Source organism: Macadamia integrifolia, chromosome 4, assembly GCF_013358625.1.
Source record: "Macadamia integrifolia cultivar HAES 741 chromosome 4, SCU_Mint_v3, whole genome shotgun sequence".
Classification (NCBI taxonomy): Eukaryota; Viridiplantae; Streptophyta; class Magnoliopsida; order Proteales; family Proteaceae; genus Macadamia; species Macadamia integrifolia.
The window spans coordinates 34,034,384-34,054,698 of NC_056560.1; the positions used below are offsets into that span (position 1 = coordinate 34,034,384).

The 20,315-nt window shown below is 38.8% G+C and overlaps 1 protein-coding gene and 1 pseudogene across 1 annotated transcript; both read right to left on the reverse strand.

Moving 5' to 3' along the window:
* Positions 1-1,633: 1,633 nt before the first annotated feature.
* On the reverse strand, positions 1,634-13,319 carry LOC122077130 (annotated as a pseudogene).
* Positions 13,320-14,656: 1,337 nt separating this feature from the next.
* On the reverse strand, positions 14,657-19,225 carry LOC122076869 (heat shock 70 kDa protein, mitochondrial). Its single transcript, XM_042642473.1, has 6 exons — positions 19,053-19,225; positions 17,663-17,739; positions 17,484-17,562; positions 16,809-17,375; positions 16,102-16,722; positions 14,657-15,532 (listed from the first exon to the last, which is right to left on the reverse strand). The coding sequence occupies exons 1-6, from the start codon at positions 19,113-19,115 to the stop codon at positions 14,906-14,908; spliced, it is 2,034 nt and encodes a 677-aa protein (XP_042498407.1). The 5' UTR covers positions 19,116-19,225; the 3' UTR covers positions 14,657-14,905.
* Between the last annotated feature and the right edge of the window lie 1,090 nt (positions 19,226-20,315).

A 20,315-nucleotide genomic window follows, 5' to 3' on the forward strand; every position in this document is an offset into this window, starting at 1 on the left:
CTTCGGATTCCACCATCGACCAGCTTTGTGTGACCTCGACGGAGCAGCGACCAAAGTTACCTTCGATTTATCTCCATTCTAAGTTGTGTGATTTCTTCCACAGAGAGACCAGTGATCTTCTTTTTGCGGGAAACCTCGACCAACGACAAAGGACAAAGGACGACCAACCTCGACGGACTAGCGACCAAAACTTCATATTGCTTCCTGTAAGAGAGAGAGAGAGAGCGAGAGAGAGAGAGAGAGAGAGGGGGGGGGGAAATAACTCTGTATATGAGCTTATCACTTTTTTTTTTTTTTTTTTTGTAGGCAATACAATATTTCTTTATATATGGGATTCTTCTCTTGCAACGACCTGGATTTTTTTATCAGTCTTTTGTTCGCTGTTTCAAGTATGAACCAGCGACATGGGAATCCGATGAAATCCATGGTGGATTTTTTAGGAGAAGAAGGAGCTTTCAGGTTGTGAAGAACTACAAAAATCGATTGTGAAGAGAAATGTGGGTAGTCGAAGGGGAAATCCGGTGAAATGGGTAGAAGGAACTGGGGTTTCACCACGACCGTTCGATTTTCCCTCGCCACATGTCACCATTTCCAACTTCGCTGCACCTCACCACGCCATTTCCTCACGGCAGAGGATGTTTTTCCCCCTTTGAGGCTTTGCTTGTTAGATTAGGGGTGCAAAGCAACCTGACATGTTGCGATACCCTAACTTTGTCCGCTCAGACAGATACAGTGTCTCTAGACTTGCTATTGTTAGTTCTTCTCCAGCCCAACTTCCATAGATCCTTAGTTCGACCTCCTAATTAGAATGGAGGTCTTGCATGGGCATCTCATGCGGACTCATCAATCAAAGGGAGTACCCAGTTTATGAGACTCCCTGCTAATACGTAATATGGGAAGGGCCATATGTATATATGTATGCAACCTTACCATCAGTTCTTGTGGAGAAGCTATTACTTTGTTTGCACCTATGACTACCATGTTGCAATATAACAATCCTTACCATTGCACCAAGGCCTGCTCTCTACAGGTATTCCCATATAATCTAAAACAAATTGGGCTGCGATCAAGGTTATTAACCTTGGAATTAGGTCCAGCAGATTCTGATTTAGCCGGAATTGGCCTGAAACTAGAAACCCAGCAAGGATCCGGTCAGAATCAGGATCGAGCTCGGCCAATTGGCAGTGATCCAACACCTCCACACCCCCCCCCCCCCAAAAAAAAAAAAAACCCCTCTTCCCCCTTCTCCTGATCCAAACTAAGACTCAGATCGCATTATCTCCTTTCTTGGAAATGACTTCAAATCATAGGATGGGCAGCATCCACACTGGATTAGTTCCACATCAAGTTCAGAATTCCATTCGGCTATATGGATAGAAGGGTAGTATCCACACTGTTCCACATCAAGTCCAGGATTCCATTAAACTATATGGTCAAACTACACATCAACTTTGGTATTTTCAGAAAAGCTAAAGACCATACAGCTGCTAGAAGCTAAATCAAGAGGGATCAGACTAACCTTTGACAAGGCAAGGAGATGAGGATTATTAATGCAATGTTGGTTTCCGATTGTCAAGAAGCTGTCAACAACCTGAATCCAGAGACTTAAGACGACTGAGACTGATCATGTTTCTCATTCTTGTTTGACTATAGACATTTAAAAGCTTGGATGACTATAAACTTAATTATATCAGTAGGGAACAGATGACACAGGCACACTTATTGCCAAAACAAGCAAACAGGTAAAAGACCATTTGGTTCTTATACTTTCTCATGATGCGTATTTCTTTCTGCTAAGTAAATTGATCGGTGTTCTTCATATAGCTATAAAGACTCCAAAGCTGAAATTCAATCATTTTCAAAGCTCATCTTGAAAATGCAAGTAGGGCAAAATTTACCTGATATTTATGGCACTGTAGAGAGCCTTTCCTCATGACTTTGGAACTGACACTAACCCAGAATAAAATTGGGCGAGAAAACCAAAGAAACACGTTATGTCCCCAACTGTAAGCAAAAACTGCCCCAGCCAATATGGGGAGCAGTGGACGGACGAAAACCACTACCTGATACTCTTTAGCTCTAGCAATTTGGAACTGCAAAATTTTCAAATTGGAAGGGCCTTGCTTGAGATGTCACTAAAACCTTCACAATGGCCTTGGAGATTTCCAGAAAAAACTCCCATATATCATTGTTCCTGTGACTTGAAAGGAAGAAATGTATCACCTAGTTTAGATTCACAGGCAGCATATGCATCTGGAGTAAGAGATCCTATAGATGACTTTCTCAGGTTAAGCTTCAATACTGAATGCAAGATCTGACCACAGAATCGACGCACTCCAGCCCGCCTTGATTGTTTTTCTGGCATGTTCATCAGGAGATTCTCCAACAGATCACAGAGTGATACCATATGCTCCTTCAAAAACCTCCTGCTTGACATGTACTTTTCACCATTTTCCGTTCCAGAAACCGACAACTTCAGTACTTCTTCTATTAGATCTAGTCCTTCCACTCGCCGTAATTCAGATTTGGCATTACCACATTTCTCCAATAGGAAGCCAAAAAGCTGATGCCCAATCCACAGCTGGCGGCAGAAAACTTCTTTCACAAAATCACATTTGAACTGAGACTTTTTACTATCAAAGTAGCACAACACACACTGGAAAATGTCCAACACCTTCTGCATTTTCGATTCAGACAAATCTTTTGCATAAATAATCTTCAAAATCCAAAATGTTGAATTCTGTGCAAGAGAAGCAATCATTTTGTGCAGGGCCCAGCTGGCTGGCTGCTTTTTCTTTGATGGATTTGCAGCAAACCTCTTTCTCTTGAATGGTTTTGAGGCTCACTTCAAGTTCTCCAACAAAGATTCAAGGTTTGACTGTTGAACATGTTCACCCTTTGGGTATTCCTTGGCCTTAAATATTTTCTTTTGCAAGATTCCCCAAATGCGCTGTACAAGTTGTTCACTACCTTCTGTAGTATGATGAGGATTTACAAATGCCTGTATCAGGTATGAAAACACGGTCAAAACCTGTGGCTTACCTGCATGACAAGAAACCACAAATGTAAATAATTTAGGGGGCAAAATAGGGCAAAATATTCTTATATACTCCCACTTTCCAAACTGTGTTCTGTCGGATCAATAAATAATGGAGATTACTACATAAGTTACCATTATAGGAAGAAATATGGAAGAGGCCGCGTAAGGCACAGAAAAGCAGTGTTCTGGAACCTGGACAAGGATAATCAGATGGTCGTCTAATAACACGTGTCTAGTCAACTTGCTGTTGATCTCAAGTGTTTGAACATCTGGAAAATATTCTTTTCTTTCTTTCTTTCTTTATTTTATTATATTCTGCCATTCTGGAAACCTTCCAACCAGCAATGTCTGAATAGGGCATTAGAGCTTAAATTTAATAGGATATTATTTAGCTTCAAAATTTAGAAAATATCTTCATCGAAAACTGGAATCTGCATTTGATAAAATTGAATATATGCACATGTTTGATGATCAACAGGTACAACTCAAACCCTAATGGTTAAGGGGTATGTCTCCGGTTGGGTTTTAAAGCATTGCGAAAATCAAAATAAGATCTTAAATAGTGGAGGTGCAGTTTGATAGAATTGAAACGTGAAACATATTGTACTTTGCACTCCAGCAGAAGTATCTCCGTACAGGCATGTTCGGAATATAACTTTGGATGAGCAATTTTAATTGTGCCACATGGAAGGGTGATGTGGCAATTCCGACCATTGGATGTCGAATTTCAAGCCCAAATTAAATCATACAGCCTCCCATGCCATGCACCTAGAAACTATAAAGAGCAACCCACTGCACAAGGCTCCTGCTACTGTAGGGTCTGGGAGGGGCAAATGTACACAACCTTATCCCCTGCTTCACAGGAGCGGCTGTCTCCAAGTATTGAAAACTAACATGTTGCAATAGTGCAACTTAACTGTCGAGCCATAGGACCTCCCACTACACCTAGAAATGAAACTATAGAAACAAAAATTCTGCGAAGTATCGAACTAAAACCTAGTCGACTAAGTTTATTGAAAGATTTTAGCCGAAGGGAGTCATAATCTGTGATCAATTTCAGATTCTGACATTTAATCGATGGAGTCCTATTTCGATTAGGAGTTTTTTTATGGGTTTAAATTGTTGAACTTGATACCTGATCATTACTGGTCTGATTTGCTTAAAACTGATACTACTATGATGTTGGATTAGTATTCTGATTTGTGAATTGAGAGATATACTCCTAACCTAGTCTAACTAGGATTCAACCATTGGATCTTGCTGAAAACTTTCAGCATGGTTTTCATTCGCTATTAGGAGATCTCGATCTGAATCTCAGGTCCATCTGACAGATGGATTTTGTTCTGTGAATTTCGACAAAAAACTACTTGCATATATCTCTGTTTTAGGTCCTGTTTTGATATTGTTTTAGTCCTCTAAACTAGTATTACATTAACAAGGTAATTAAATATGCAAATAACTCTGTTTTTAGGTGTAAGGGCATCCTAGGAAATGGCTCATTCAACTCATTTTATTGGCTTTAAATAATGGTATTTCAAAGTATGTTCAAATCTTGAAGTCCAACTGAAAGTACAACTCATATTAGAAACTTCAAACAATTATTACTTACCTGGATTTTCATGAAGGTATATTTCAAGCAGTGAAGAGGACACGGAGCTTGAACAGTACAAGTTGTGACTGAGCGGTTTCACCTCCAGCCTGGTTCTTCTTCTCCTTGAAAATCTGAGCAAGATAGGAATCCATCCGGAACATAGCATCGTCATCCATTCCTCCCTCAGAATCATCAGAAGCTCCATGAGGTTCTTCCCCAGCTGCCTCAACCCCGCTCATTTCTTCAGTCATCTGCTTCATCATCACTATCACCAGTCTCCAATTCCTCCGCTTCAACCGTTTCCTCAGCTTCTTCAATCCCAAGAAGATCTTCATCTTCATCATCATCGTCATCATCTTTGCTACCCACAGGCTGATGATGGGCTGGTTTCAGATCTTTCTTTATGACCCGCAACATGCGGATCAGTCCAGAATCAGTAATATTGTGTCAGAAGTACTTGAAAACCTACACACCCAAACAAGAGTATATAATAATGTAATACAGCCATATAGGGCTTCAAAGTTGACATATATTAAAAGGTCAGCACAAGGTTCTGCTACATATGGCACCCATGTAAATGATCCAGACAAATTGTAGAAAAAGGCCTGAGTCAAAATAAATATTGGAATGGCTAGACATTGGGCTTATGGTCCAAAGGTTGTCATAGTAATGGGCTCCTTTCAATGGGCATGTATAATGGGTAGTAATTAGGAATAAAATATTCTTGATAGCATATAAGGTCTTAGTTTCAAGTCTTAATTCTCTCCCTCTCACTCTTCCCCACCCCCCCCCCCCCGGAAAAAAAAATTATAGGTGTGTGATCCAAGTAGGTCTGAACAGTCTAATCATTATTCAATTAATCAGATTGGAGGATTGGAGGACCTTCTAACTAGACAAAAGTGAAGCTCTTGGCAGATAATGACCTAGGACCAGGTCACCTAGTCATTAGCGTGCACCAGCTGAAAGTACATGAAATCATTGACTCAAGTATAATTTTTTTGATAAATAACCAATTTATTAGAAAGGAGACATACAAGAACCGAAAGCCTCAACGCCAGCACCCAAACTAAGTGGTAGGGTAGGAGCCCATATACAATACTTGTCTACCTACACCTTCCCTTGCCAACTCATCTGCAATATACTTAACAGACTTCAACCTCCAAGAGAACATGACATTCCCCCCACCCAACGGGATCTCCCATCTCTGGCCTTGATGAAACGTAAGTACTTCCAAGGACTTTGAACCTCAGACTGCTTCCATTGAATGACTGATCTAGAATCACCCTCTATAATAGTATCCATCCAGCTGAGCTCCAAAGCTTTACTCGAAACCTTGGATAATTGCCTTGCCTTAAGCACAGAGTCAGCAAAACCAACACACACAAACAATATTACCTCCACCAGAATAAGAATCCGTCCCATAATTACGTCCATGTTCTTCAACTGGACTTTGGTTCAGGACAGCCCAAGGCCATGGATCTGGGCGTTTGCTGGTTCACTCAAAACCAGAATTGTGGGGGCAATCGGAGTTATTGTGTTAGTCAGTGGCTGCTACAAGTAACTAGTTTCTATTTTCGTTACATAATAGTAGAGTTACTACTTTAGTTGGTTCTATTTTTCAGTTGCTTGATGTGTTTGACTTTTAGTAGTTCCACATTATTACCTTCCTTCTAGAAGTAGCATACTACCCTTTATATAGTAAGGGGGCTTTAGAGCCTTCCCAAAGATTTTGAAGATTAATGAATATTTGCTTTGAGTCTTTGTTTGCTGTGAGTCTCTGAGAAATAGAGGTGAGGGTGAGATGCCCAATTGGTTAGTGAGACTGACCAAGGCCATAGGTGAGAGGCCAAGTCATATCCTCTTCTCTCTTTGTTCTTTTACCATATCCTACTGCAAACCTAGGCTCGACACCTAACTTTGGGGCTGTGATCACTGCCCTGCTGGTGTTGTCATGGTGGAGTTGTTGGTGAAAAGTGAAAACAAGTGCTGTTGGAGTCATTCCTACCACATAACCTGAGGCACCCTGTTTTGAAGTTCTGTTGTAGCAGCATTCTATCCCTCATATCTTTCAATCTGCCTCACAGATCCTAGTGATAATTTGAAGAGTTCTTCCATTACTGTGCTCATCTATGGTTAGTTCTGCTACAAATCAGTAAGTTACTAAATCTGCCCTTACTAATTTCACGTCTTGCTCCTATTTTTCAAACGATTCTTGGGGTAATGTGTCCGCTCATTAGACCTCACCTTCAACCCAAACTAGGTGTTTATCTGTCCAGCAGTTTGTTAGATTTTGATTGTTGCTAAATCTGCCACCTTGGTTTCTATTTTCGTTCCTCCTATTATAACTGTGACAGTATTAGAACATGATATCAGCACCTGTTCATGAAGAAGAAGAAGAGAGAAGAGGAGAAGATCGAAGAACAGAGTAAGTGGAGACAACACCCCCACAGTTTAGAGAAAAACAGAATGCTCTCAAACCGTGGATAGGGGGATGTTATATTGATAATAAAGATTGAAATTACAAGAAAATAAGGGTAATTTGTGTGCCTCATGCATAAGGACGGAATTATAAAATATCATTACAAAAATACCCCTGCTGACAGTAACTCTTAAGAATAACCATTGATCCAACTATTGGATCCCCATCAAACTTGGACTACTGTTCCACTACCCTAACTTCTCCATTCGACCAGAACTTGGGCTTGATCTGAACCTTGGATCCTCAGTCATTGATCCCCTTTTGTTGCTGGAATTTATATGGTGGGGTTTAACTACTTGCAGTTTAGTAAGTCTAGCCCAATTAGAGAGAGAAAGAGAAAGGAAATGCTTGATTTTCATAAAATTGCTGATAGGTTCAAAAATCAATAGAGATGTGCTAGATATTGATATAACACTCACCTGCTCAACAGCAGACCGCATAGGAGCTGAGGATTGAGGCAACAAAGAAAGCAATGTGTCAAGGAGGACATCCATCAACTCAGGCATCCCACCACTATCGGATTCATCATCTTTGCCTGATGAGTCAAGAAGATCAGGAAAACCAAATGCTTTCTAGCAACATATAATAAGTTCAGAGACAGCTTCAGCAACTTCCCCTGGCCTAAGGAGGATTTGCAGCAACAACTGTAAGAGCAAATAACGTACTACATGCAATTTATTTGCAGCAGGACCTGGTCCATTGTTCCTTTCGTGCAGTAATTGTAATAGTTCCAAAAAAGAACCCAATTAAATGGCTTATACAACAAATGGACCAGCGACAAAGGGCATACAGCTAGTGTCAAAAATCAAAGGACAAGTTTTAAGTCATGCAGTGCAGAATAAAATACCTCTTGAGCAAGCCAAATTTCCATTGCTCGTAATCTCCTGAATGCTTTCTCATCCTCATCGCTCAAGGACCAAAAGAGTGAAATTGAAGGTATGTTGCACAGTGTATTGAGGAAGCGCATAAAATAGGATCCAAGATCATTTGGCTCAAGATCATTTGATACAGATGGAAAACCCTCTTCCTTCTGAGCATTTGCCAATAATAACTGAAGCTGTTCAATGCACATTCGGCACAGTGAAATCGATGTGGCTGCCTTTGGCCATTTGAACTCCTCCTGTAGCTCAAATGATGTCACTTCAGTACCAAGAGATGCAGAGAAGAGGCCCTGAACAGCAAGGAATTTCATTATTTCCTTCTGCACCCCGAAACTTTGCCTCAGGATCCAGTTTCAGATACTTCAAAACAGGAGGAAGGGAGTCTATAACCCAACTTTTTAAATAATCAGGAGTTCCCAATGATCCTGCAGAGTCCTTATCCTCCACTGAACCCACTTCTGAGTTGTCATCTGTTGTCTCGCTCTGATCTGAAGGTTCATCCACAGCAGGCGCTTCATCTACAAACATGTTCATCAAATTTTGGATAAATAACATGCAATCTGATCCAGTTTTCAACTCTGAAACCAAATCTCTAACAGATTTTGTCCTTGTAATGCAATCAAATCTCCCACCACTGTGTTTTTGTAGGGCCACAATAACTGCAACTCGTCGACCGTCATCATTTCTAACCCAATCTGATAGTTCCTTGACAAAATGCTGTGCAAGTTTGTATAGCCATGAGTCCTTAGTTGAAAGGATATCCATCAGACACTGGACAAGCTTGTGAGAGAGTACAATCTGCACACACAATGCAGGCAACCTTGGGAGGAGAAGAAGCAGAACATCAAAGGCCAAGTGCTTTCGATCATGAGATGACACAAGAAGTGCTCCTTCAACAACAACTTCACAGAAACAGTGCAGGTTTTTTACAATGTCTTCTTCAGACGAGTTACACTTGCGACTCCTTTTGGGCTTCTTAGTAGAACTTAAACCTAATGCTGCATCCTCTTCTTGTGAAGCTGTATCTGGTAAGAGCATATCTATTAAAAAAGGCCAGACAGTCTGAACTCGAGGCTGGCAGAAAGTCAACCCTGTAATTTATCAGGCAGGGACAGGATTAAAAAGAACACTTACAATATTATTTTCCCACAAAAGTGCCTGCAGAGAAAAATATGAGTTGAATATTACCTTAAAGCAAGTAATAAGGGAGGATAAATGGTCAGCGGTGAACAGCTTATTAGCACTGAAAGGAAATGGCAGAAGTTTGTAAAACTGTTTATTATCCACTGAAACCTTTTCTCGCAACTTCAGGGCTAACAGCAATGCATCTGGATTTCCAACTTCAGCTGCTCCTTCAAACCACTCATTTAAGCCTGGGGCTTCAAGAACATGACTTAATAAGGCTTCCGCAGGCAACTGAAAGATTTGAATAAACAGCATTAGTTCTAGCCTCCAAAAAGTTACATATTATAGATATCCCGATCAACTAAACTAACATGAGAAACGATGCGTAAAATTCCAGCAGAAAAAAGGTATAAACAATCAACAATCGATATTCTTTTACCAGTGAAATCCATGTACTATATCAAAGAGAAGAGCAAAAGAAGCATATGGCCACATGCTGACATGCGTTCTATTCAACCAAATGAATGCACATTTCATGGGCAGAAAAATTGGGGTAAAGTGCCTGAGAATAAAGAATTACAGGGAAGGAAGGTGTAGCAGTTACAAAAAAATTGAAGTACATAGAAAGCATGCCAGAACATTATAAATAGATTATTCTTAAAATCAAATATGTTTGGGTTGAGTTCTGTCTCTCGCCTAGTTTTCAAAAACGAAACAGGCAAGACAGTGGCTAAAACTTACTTTACATAAAACAAGAGTCTACTTACTAAAGAATGCAAAAGAGAAGAATACAAACAAACTACAAGCCAGGCAACCCCACACATATAAGGGTCCAAACTATTGTCATGCAATTAATTATATTCTTTCTCAAGGTTTAAGTCAACTGGCCTCAGGCTAACACTATTAATCACAAATAATTGGTTTTGGGACTTGGAATAAAAAAAAGACCATTGGCGCAGCATAGGGTTTGAGGGCTAAATCACAGGAAACCTAATCTGATCAGATTTCACCATACTTAAAAGGCTGGTTAGGACAGGCATGTCACAGGGGCTGCTAGGGTTGACATAATTTTTCTCAAGTTGCTGATAACAAGTAGACCCTGAATTTAAAGGTCTCCAACAGATGAATAATAAAAAACAGCTGGAATCAGAGAATCTCTAACACAAATCTTCAAAAATAATTAATGATCTAGAAATATCCAAAGTATAAGTTCTAGATAAGTCAAAGAACACAAAACAGCAGATCATTATTCATCCATGAAAAAGATTAGATACAAACAGAAGCAAATATCCAGTATATGTTGAAGAAGAACCCAGAAACAGGTCCAGCAACACACACAGACGCGCATAATTAAAAAGATCAAGAAGAAATCCATCACAATCATGGTTCTAAAATTCGAATCGAATCGGTCAGTACCGGCCAGATCGGATCAGTATCCGACTTGACCGATCCGGTACTGATACAAAGGTATGGTCCAAGGGTAAAAAATTAACAAAAAACTGGTTTTTAGTAATAAAAAAAAAGGGTAAATCTGTCCGATCTGGATCGGTATCCACCTTGACTGATCCCAAGACCAATCCCCAGTTTTAGAACCTTGATCACAATCCAAATCAAAGATCCTAACCATAAACAGCTTCCACCATGGGATCGAGAAAGAGAACCACTCTCTCTTCTCACTCTTTTACTTGCATATCTCCCAAAAACTGAATACTTTAGTACAGGAAATTTCCTTTTTAAGACTATACTGGACCTCCCTCAGTCCATTTCCATTCAAACTACGATGGGACCCACAACCTTAAAACAACAAATATAGTTGACCCATTCCAAAAATAAGTAAGATATATAATAAGACTTTTGATGACCACTCTTGAGCCATAGTAACCAATTTACCTTGTAGCTACTAAATAGACAGAAATCATTATCAATAATAACACAATACGACCTCCGTAACCCATCTGCAGAAACTATAAAACTCAGTAAACCTACCAAAAAAAAATCCCAAGACTTGTGGGCCCACTTGGAACCAATCACACATAGAAACAGGGATGAAGCAAGTACCTGTTCAATCAAATCCAAGATAACTGAGACAGCTGGTTCTTGCAAGTACCGCTTCTTAGAAGTAAGAGAGATAATAATACAGGTGAATTCCTTCACAAGAGGAGTATTTTTATCAGAGTTCCACCCTTTAGCTATTCTTCCAGATTGAGCCAAAGCGCCATAAGCAAACAAGCGACCCAAAAGGAAATCCCTTGCTTCCTGCAATTTCATGTAGAAGAAACTGAAAAATATCACATGCAGAGAACATCAACCTAATAAAACATGATTCACAGAATAAAATATTTCTTTTGCCTACCTGACCCTTCATCGAGGAAGAGACATCTAATAAATCAGCTATTAATTCCATCACTGAATCCACTTTGATGCATGGAATTGTACCAACTAAAATGGTCAGACCTAATGCATATCCTTGTCTTGCACACTGCATAAACAAATAATAGACAGAATAAAATTTTCACACTAGATTCCAACATTGTAATATTCAGTGGCCACACAACAACAATGATTCTGAAAACAATAAATAAAGAAAAATATTCCCAATTTTGAACAATAAAATCTAAAATGCTCAAGTAAATCGAGGTTAGACAAAGGAAATGCATCACCACAATCATTTAAGACTGAACCCCCTACCTCTAACAACAAATAGTAAGTTAATACCAAAGGTTCTGATATAACATTTGAAATGGAAAAATCATCTACCAGTTAATACTGCTACCCTACCCAAAAATCCAAAGATAAAACTACTTTCTCTGGATTACATTTTCCTTATCAGCCCAAACACCATTCTTTCAATACTGTATCGAAATTAAAAGTATTTAAAGTCAAATGAAACATTAGATGCCAAAACAGTCAAACAAAACAATACCTGAAAGTCAAAGCATATAACTTATTTTTAGACATGGATACAATTCCCTAAACTCAATAGACATCATGGTTAAAATCATTTTTTCTAGTGATATTATATGAAAACATAGGGCCTTATTTAATTCTTCAATGTTTTTATATATCAGACATCAATTTATGAAAGAACAAAGGGCAATCAGAAATCACAAAAGCTTTATACAAAAGTCAAGAATCATCTGCTATATAGTGATGGAACAATAGTACAACCGATATAGGCGCTCCTGCAAGCCAACCAATCATCTGCAATATTTATGAGGGGAAAAGAACAAGAAACAAACATATCTCTCTCGAAGAAGAAACACCACGGATTAACCGACGGATAGCATATCTAAGAGAAGGCGCACAGTTTTTCAAGCCATCATCCTTCTCAGCTTCTAACTGAAAGCAGCCCTCGTTCATTCCCCTCGTTCCAAGCTTCCTGAATGCCTTCTGAACTTCCTGCAGCTCAGTTACCAAGGCTTCAGCAGCGGCTTCCCTAATGGAGGAATCAGCAGCTGCAAGATCCTTAAAAACACTAATATGGAATTCAGGCAGTCTACTGCTTGCAGAAGGCAATGGCGCCAAGGTCTCATGAGCGGCCAGACTTTCACTCCGCGGAATAGCTTTTGGCACCTCCCTATAGTCAGAATCAATCCGTTGTCTCTCCTTATCCAGTGCTTTCCTCTTTTTCCTCCTCTCCATTGGTTTGATTGAACTAAGGATGGAAGAAGGAGCATCAATCCCGTCTTCAATCGCTACTTCAGTTTCCTCATTTTTCATATTTATTGCAGGCTTTGATCGAAGTTCATCAGTGAACGCATCAATTTGATTTTCTAATACATCAACGGAGTCGTTCCCTCTCTTCTTACCACCCATCAGAGTGGTAAATCCCTCGTTCTGCCCTGCAATTCAATCCATCAACAACCCCAAGCGTTTGCAGAACATAAGCGAAGTATTACTATTAAACCTCCAGTTTGTAAACTATCAATTATCTCAAAAGAGAGCTGCCCTAGCTAATTCAGATATAGATGATGCTACAGAATCGGAAACCAATCCCGGGAAGAGGGGAAAGTTCAGATAAATCGTACCTGAGAAACAGTAGCAGTAGTAGTAAGGATTCTAGGGTTTGTACTTGTACTCGACGCTCGGCCCAGATGACTCCAATAGGGTTTGGGGTTACAGACTACATGTGTTGGTGTTTGCTAAGTCTAAATCTCACTCCGAAGGTGGCTGGGGGAGACTGGAAGTGGGAAGTGGGAAGTGGGAAGTATTTAAAATCTCTGCTTGTACTTCAATTTTGATGGTTTTTTTTTTTTCAATTCCATAGGGTCATAAATGGAAATTAAGCTAGTCGTTAATGGTATTTTCACTTTATTTATGAGAATTTGAAATCAATTTCATAGGCTCTGTTTGGCTGCAATGTGAATTTAAAGAAAATAGAAGTGAAAGTTTCATACTTTAAAATAAATATTTATAATCATTACCCCACATGATTACATAAATTATTAATTTTTTAATCATGTTTAGTAATGATATATTTTACATGTAATTTTTATTTTACATATTACATAGTAAAAGGTTTTTGATGCAAAGTAAAATAAAATTTTATAACTAAATATAGAATGATTTGCAGTTAATATTAAAGTCACATGGGTAACGATTGCATATATATATTTTTTTTAAGTATAAAAATTTTACTTTCCTTCCTTTTAATTCTTTTTCAATCAAACCTGGCCTATGGTTTTAGCATTACAAGCACAGAGTCCATACCCACTACCACCACCATCCTTTCCCAAAGAAATAGAAAATCTATTCTCAAAAATTGAATTATCAAATGGACTTCTAATGTAAAATATATTTCAAATTGATACAACTAAAACAATTTTAATTTGTTGACAAAAAACCTATTTATTAACAATTTCATGAAATCAGTTGAAACTAAAAATTGGAATCATGCCAAATCTGTGGCCGTGAGCATATATATGAGGAAGAAGCTAAGAGCAGCCTCTCTCTCATCACATGAAATGATTTATTTGTCCTTTTATTTAGACAAACTTTCTCTCCAATAGATAATTGGAAAGAAAAAAGGTTCTCTTAACAAGCACATAAGAACAAACCAATGATATGCAACAAAACAATATCTAACATAAGAAAACAATAAGATCATTTATGTAAATAATAGAGAGTCGATACGACATCTCATTTTATCTTTCCAATAGTATCCAATCATGAAGCCACTTCTTTTGTGGAGAATGTGAATTCTTCATTCTTTAATGATGAACCAAAGAGATTGCTAGGAAATGCCTTAATACTATCTCAATCTGAAACTTTAGATGAACCCTTACATAATTCAGTCCGTTCTACCGGAGCCTGGAGTGTACCGTTTACCTGCGTCAAAAGTTTATACACAAGACACGTATTGAAGAAATTTTAGACCTCTGAGAACCTCATTACATATGAAATGCAAGATCAACTCAAAAATGTATACAAACTGGGGAAAGGGCAGGGTGACACAGCAAAAGTATGGAAGAGACGGGCGGGAAAGACTCCCGAATTCTGATCTATAAAATCAAGAAAATATCCATTAGGAAAAAAAAAAATTAAGAAAGTGAAAACCCAATCACCGTATTTAATTGACAAAACTGATCGCCTCTTTAATCAGATATAGCAAAGTATACTTCCGAATGCTTAAAAAGAGAGGAGGCAATATCTTCTGCACTAGCTGTAATGTTTGTGCAGAGAAAAAAAAATACATGTTCTAAAAGCTACAGTAAGCGGTATAGAAAATCTCACTCAGACAACTCAATATCGATGATTTTTTTTTTCTTACATAAAAAAAAAAAATAGGTCTACTTCTTCGCCTCCTCCTTCGTTTCCTCATACTCTGCCTCAGGGGTTTGATCACCACCCTGAGACCCGGCAGATCCTCCAGAAGACCCAGCCATATGCTGACCAATTTTGGAAAGGGCCTTGTTTGCAGCATCGAGCTTTGACTTGATCTCATCAATGTTATCACCAGATATTGCACTTCTCAAGTCTGCCACCGCAGACTCGATCTCAGTTGCAATCTCTGCTGGTATCTTATCACGGTACTCATCCAAGCTCTTCTCCATTCTGTAAATGTTGGTATCAGCATCGTTCTTGACGTCAATCAAAGCTTTTCTCTCCTGGTCCTTCTGGGCATGCATCTCAGCCTCCCTAACCATCTTCTCAATCTCATCATCCGAGAGACCACCAGATGATCGGATTGTAATCTGTTGTTCCTTTCCAGTTGCCTTATCCTTTGCAGAGACAGTTACAATACCATTGGCATCGATATCAAACGTGACTTCAATCTGGGGAACACCTCTTGGAGCAGGTGGAACACCAACAAGATCGAACTCACCGAGGACCTTGTTGTCTGCAGCCATTTCACGCTCACCTTGTAGCACCCGGACACCCACCTGTGTCTGATTGTCAGCTGCTGTTGAGAAAACCTGAAAACAAAGAATTGCCAATCAGTGCCAGGTACTAAATTCAGTCAAAAGACATCACATCATGAGGACACGTACAGAATTCATACAAGAGAGCAGTTAATTTTCCAATGTTGTGGAAAAGCACTGGCAGTGCCCAATACAATGTATAGCCCATAGGAAAAGACAGGCATGATTAGTGTATACTTGCAGGGGTTACTCAAGGCTGTTACACTAAAATGAAAATGGGAATCTGCTACCATAATGAATGTATTCAATTTTGAGTACTAGAGGAACAGGAGGGAATGCTCGATATAGAGATCCATTCAAGAGAGGCCAAGCAGTTTCCAATCCAGACTTCAGGACTAGTGATTTTTACTGATTTCAAGAAAACATGCACTAGCATGAATAAAAAACCATAAATTAAACTACTGCAATCACACACATCAAATAAGCACTTCCCATAAGTACCGCAAACAACACTGTGATGATTATTAAAGCAATATACTCACCCAAAACATCCACAGATCAGATGGACAAGGCATGCCACTTCTTACCATTTGAATATCTAAAGTTCAGCAATGACAACTAACCTGGCTCTTTTTGGTGGGAATAGTTGTGTTTCTGTTGATCAATCTGGTGAAAATACCACCAAGAGTCTCAATACCAAGGGATAGAGGAGTAACATCCAAAAGAAGCAGCTCCTTGACATCTCCACGGAGTATACCACCCTGTATAGCAGCACCCATTGCAACTGCCTCATCGGGATTCACCCCTTTACTGGGACTCTTACCAAAAATCTCTGAAACTATTTCTTGTACTTTAGGAACACGGGTCATCCCCCCAACAAGAAGAACCTCATCGACTTCCTTAATAGATACGCCAGCATCCTTCAAACAACTCTTACAGGGGTTTCTAGTCCTCTCAATCAAGCTGTTCACCAAACTCTCAAACTTTGACCTCGTCAAAGTGATGTTTAAATGTTTTGCACCAGATGCATCGGCTGTAATGAATGGCAAGTTAATTTCAGTCTGGGATGTTGATGAAAGTTCAATTTTAGCCTTCTCAGCTGCTTCTCTAAGCCTCTGCAGGGCAAGCCTATCCTTTGAGAGGTCAATTCCCTCTGAACTTTTGAACTCGCTCACTAAATACTCTAACAGAGTGTTGTCAAAATCTTCCCCACCCAAGAACGTGTCACCATTCGTCGCTTTGACCTGAAGGACAAAGTGTTTAACAGAGGAATTCTTCACGAGGTAGAATCATTAAAAAAAAAAAAAGTCTAGAGAAGAAACTTGCATACCTCAAAAACACCATTTGAAATTTCCAGTATAGAAACATCAAAAGTTCCACCACCAAGATCAAAGACTGCAATAAGACCTTCTTTGTTATTTAATCCATAAGAAAGTGCGGCAGCTGTTGGCTCATTAATAATTCTTTGTACATCTAAACCAGCAATTCTCCCCGCATCCTTTGTTGCCTGTCTCTGCGCATCATTGAAGTATGCTGGAACAGTAATTACAGCTTTGGAGACAGTCTTCCCCAAGTAAGCTTCAGCAGTTTCTCTCATCTTGGTGAGAACGAATGCACCAATCTGACTAGGGGAATACTGCTGCCCATTGGCTTCAACCCATGCATCTCCATTAGAAGCCTTAACTATCTTATATGGAACCATCTTCATTTCTTTTTGTGTTTGTGGGTCATCAAAACGTCTTCCTATCAAACGCTTGGTCCCAAAAACTGTGTTTGTTGGATTGGTCACAGCCTGACGTTTGGCCGGAGTTCCCACAAGGAGTTCACCCTTCTGGCTGAAGGCCACAACAGATGGTGTGGTTCTAGCACCTTCAGAATTCTCAATCACTTTTGCATTCTGCGCACAACATTAATTAGTTATCAGATAGAGAGAGAGAGAGAGAGAGAGAGAGAGAGAGAGAGACCACTAGACCAAATGAACAAGCAGGATGTCGAGAAATCTAACCTTTCCCTCCATAACAGCAACACATGAGTTGGTTGTCCCCAAGTCGATACCAATGACATCATTCCCAGCAGGCTTGGAGCTGAATTAGAAGAAATATTATAGCCACAAAAAATAGAAAGTTCAATATACACACCGTTGCCAAAAAGAGATATACATAAATTTATAAAGATAACAAGTACCTGAATGGTCTAGCCAAGCTAGCCCATTTATGACCCAGCTGAGACGAAGCCCACAATGCCTTGGCATTACCAGCAAGCTGCTCAAGGTGTAATTATTATTAGTCAATTTATTCACATCAAGGAACCACACACACACACACACACACACACACCAAATCCAGTCAAACAATATAGCATATCCTTCTAGATGCCAGGGAAGTTTCATCCCAAATAATTAAATAAATAAAAACAAACAAATAGAAAACAAAATCCTAGGCATTAATTTCACTTTCATTCTCCCAATCATTATCAGTTTCTATGCAATCAAGATCAAACAGACACTATTAGCATATAATCAATTATCCATCCCCAATGGCTCTGAATAATGAGTCAGTTGGGTAATTGACATCAATATCTGAACCGTAACCCAAAAACAACATAATCTTTCCAATCAAAAAACCGAAGCTGAAGGTTTGAACACTCATTCATAACCTAAAGATCTGACTACCCCAATCATCTTCTGAAAGCTGATCTATAGATAGTAATAGAGCAACGTTTATTGGCCCACTAAGAACACCTACTTATACTTTCCAACCGTCAACTCAATCCACATACTTCTCATTAACTAGAGTAACATATAAAAACGGTAGAAGGTAACGGACCCACAAATGACCAAGAAATGAATTACATATAAATTGCCAAAAAAGGTGGCAATCAAATCTGCACCCGACTTCACCAGACAAACAACTTTTGAAAGGCACTAGTTCAGTTCAGCATTATACAATTGTCGATAGGAACTTGGATTCGTTTTATTTGTGTGATAAAAATGAATTATGGGATCCGCCCCATAACAGAATCAAAACTGAACGGAGAAATTTCGAAGACGGTAGCTATCAACAATTTAAAAACCAAAGGACTCTGATCACCACAATTGTGCAGCAAAATTTCCACCTCAGGCCTTCATCACAATAATCAAGAGAAAATTTTATGCCTAAAAAGAACTGCTCTTGATCATCTCTGACACCTAACAGTGGAAAATCAACGATTGGAATATAGAGGGAAAATAGACTATCCATTTCCGCAGCGTAACACATGATCCCAACATAAACGTTCATATCAAGAAATCAGTAATATATGAATCCAGATCACGAAGAAACTAAAAAGATATAAAAACAGAACACTAAAATACAGAAGACTTCATATCAATTCAAAGCTAAGAAACTGAGAAACAGAAAATGATATTCTAACAAAGAAACATCTGATATTCATTTATCTTTTCTGTGACCTAATTAATTACAAAAAAATGTAACATACCACAAGAAGAACAACGGTGAAGAACTATATAAATTGAAAACGATGGAACCCAACTTCTAAAACAGTAACATGAGGAGAAACAGTCGAGAAGACATACGCATTTCTGCGAAGATAAAGAAGGACGGCGCTTCAGAGATCGGAGGAGAACCGAAGTTGCCATTAGTCTGCTCCGGGGAGCTAAAGGGTTTTATGATTCTAGGGTTTTGGCTACGGTGCCCTAACAGAGCTTCCCAGAGGTTTTACTCGTTCCGAACTTCTCAATACAATGCGGCGCCACGCCTCGCTTAAATATACGAGTGGAGGTTCGGCTTCGGAGCTTCTAGAATTTTAGACAAACCCCATGGCCCATGCTAACAAGAAGGGCATCATTTCAATTTTCGTCATCTTTACCATTTGCTCATAATATCATATTTTTCCCTCATGTTAATTTTTCTTTACTTTTACCCTCAAAATAGAAAGTGTAGTATCAAAAAGACACTTTTAAGTTTTAAAATTGTCATTCCAACCCTCACTTTCATTTTCTTTTTCTTATACTGATTTTTTAAGCATCTTTACTCATAGGTTATGGAGAGGGGAAGAGGTTGCAGCTCTAACAGCAGTAGACCCAAGTACCAAATCGGATCAACCAATTTGGATCATAGTTGATCCCAATTATGGTTGATTAAGAGCAATCAATCTGCACTATATTTCTGAAGTTAAGGCAAAATCTGGTGTATTTTCACCAAATTCTAGTCAACCCATATTAGAATCAGTTAGGACTGAGCTAGATCTTAATTCCACTATTTTAAACCCTAATGCACTGATGTAAATTACTTAGATGGCAAAGTTAGTTGAATTCATACATGACTCCAGTATAAGAATATAATATACCTATGATATTGAATGTTAGTGGTGCTCGTATGAGCATATTGATTCAATGGTCATGATTATGAACTCAGTGAATATTGTAATCCTCGTTGAATCTTCCATTATTCACATTTGGTTTTTTTTTTTTTTTGTCATTATTTCTTTACTTAAGCTACTAAAATAGTAGAAAATTAATGAAACTAGTTTAATAAAAAACAAAAAAAAATTCTTAAATTTGATCATCTTTGCTTCTTTTTCTATATTTACAATTTAGAAGGCTCGGGTAGATTCATTTCATGCAAGCAATGGAAGCCAAATATGTCCGAGTTGGTATGCCATGGCTCAGACTAGTGCAGTTATACGTATGATGATGCAACTAAATGTTATATCATTTGAGAGGAGATTACATCATCATGTTCTATCATTATTTGTGACAAGATAAGAAATCAACTATAGAATTGATTCTTTTTTTTTTTGGTCTTCTTTAGAGTGTTGAAACTTAAGAAATGAAAAT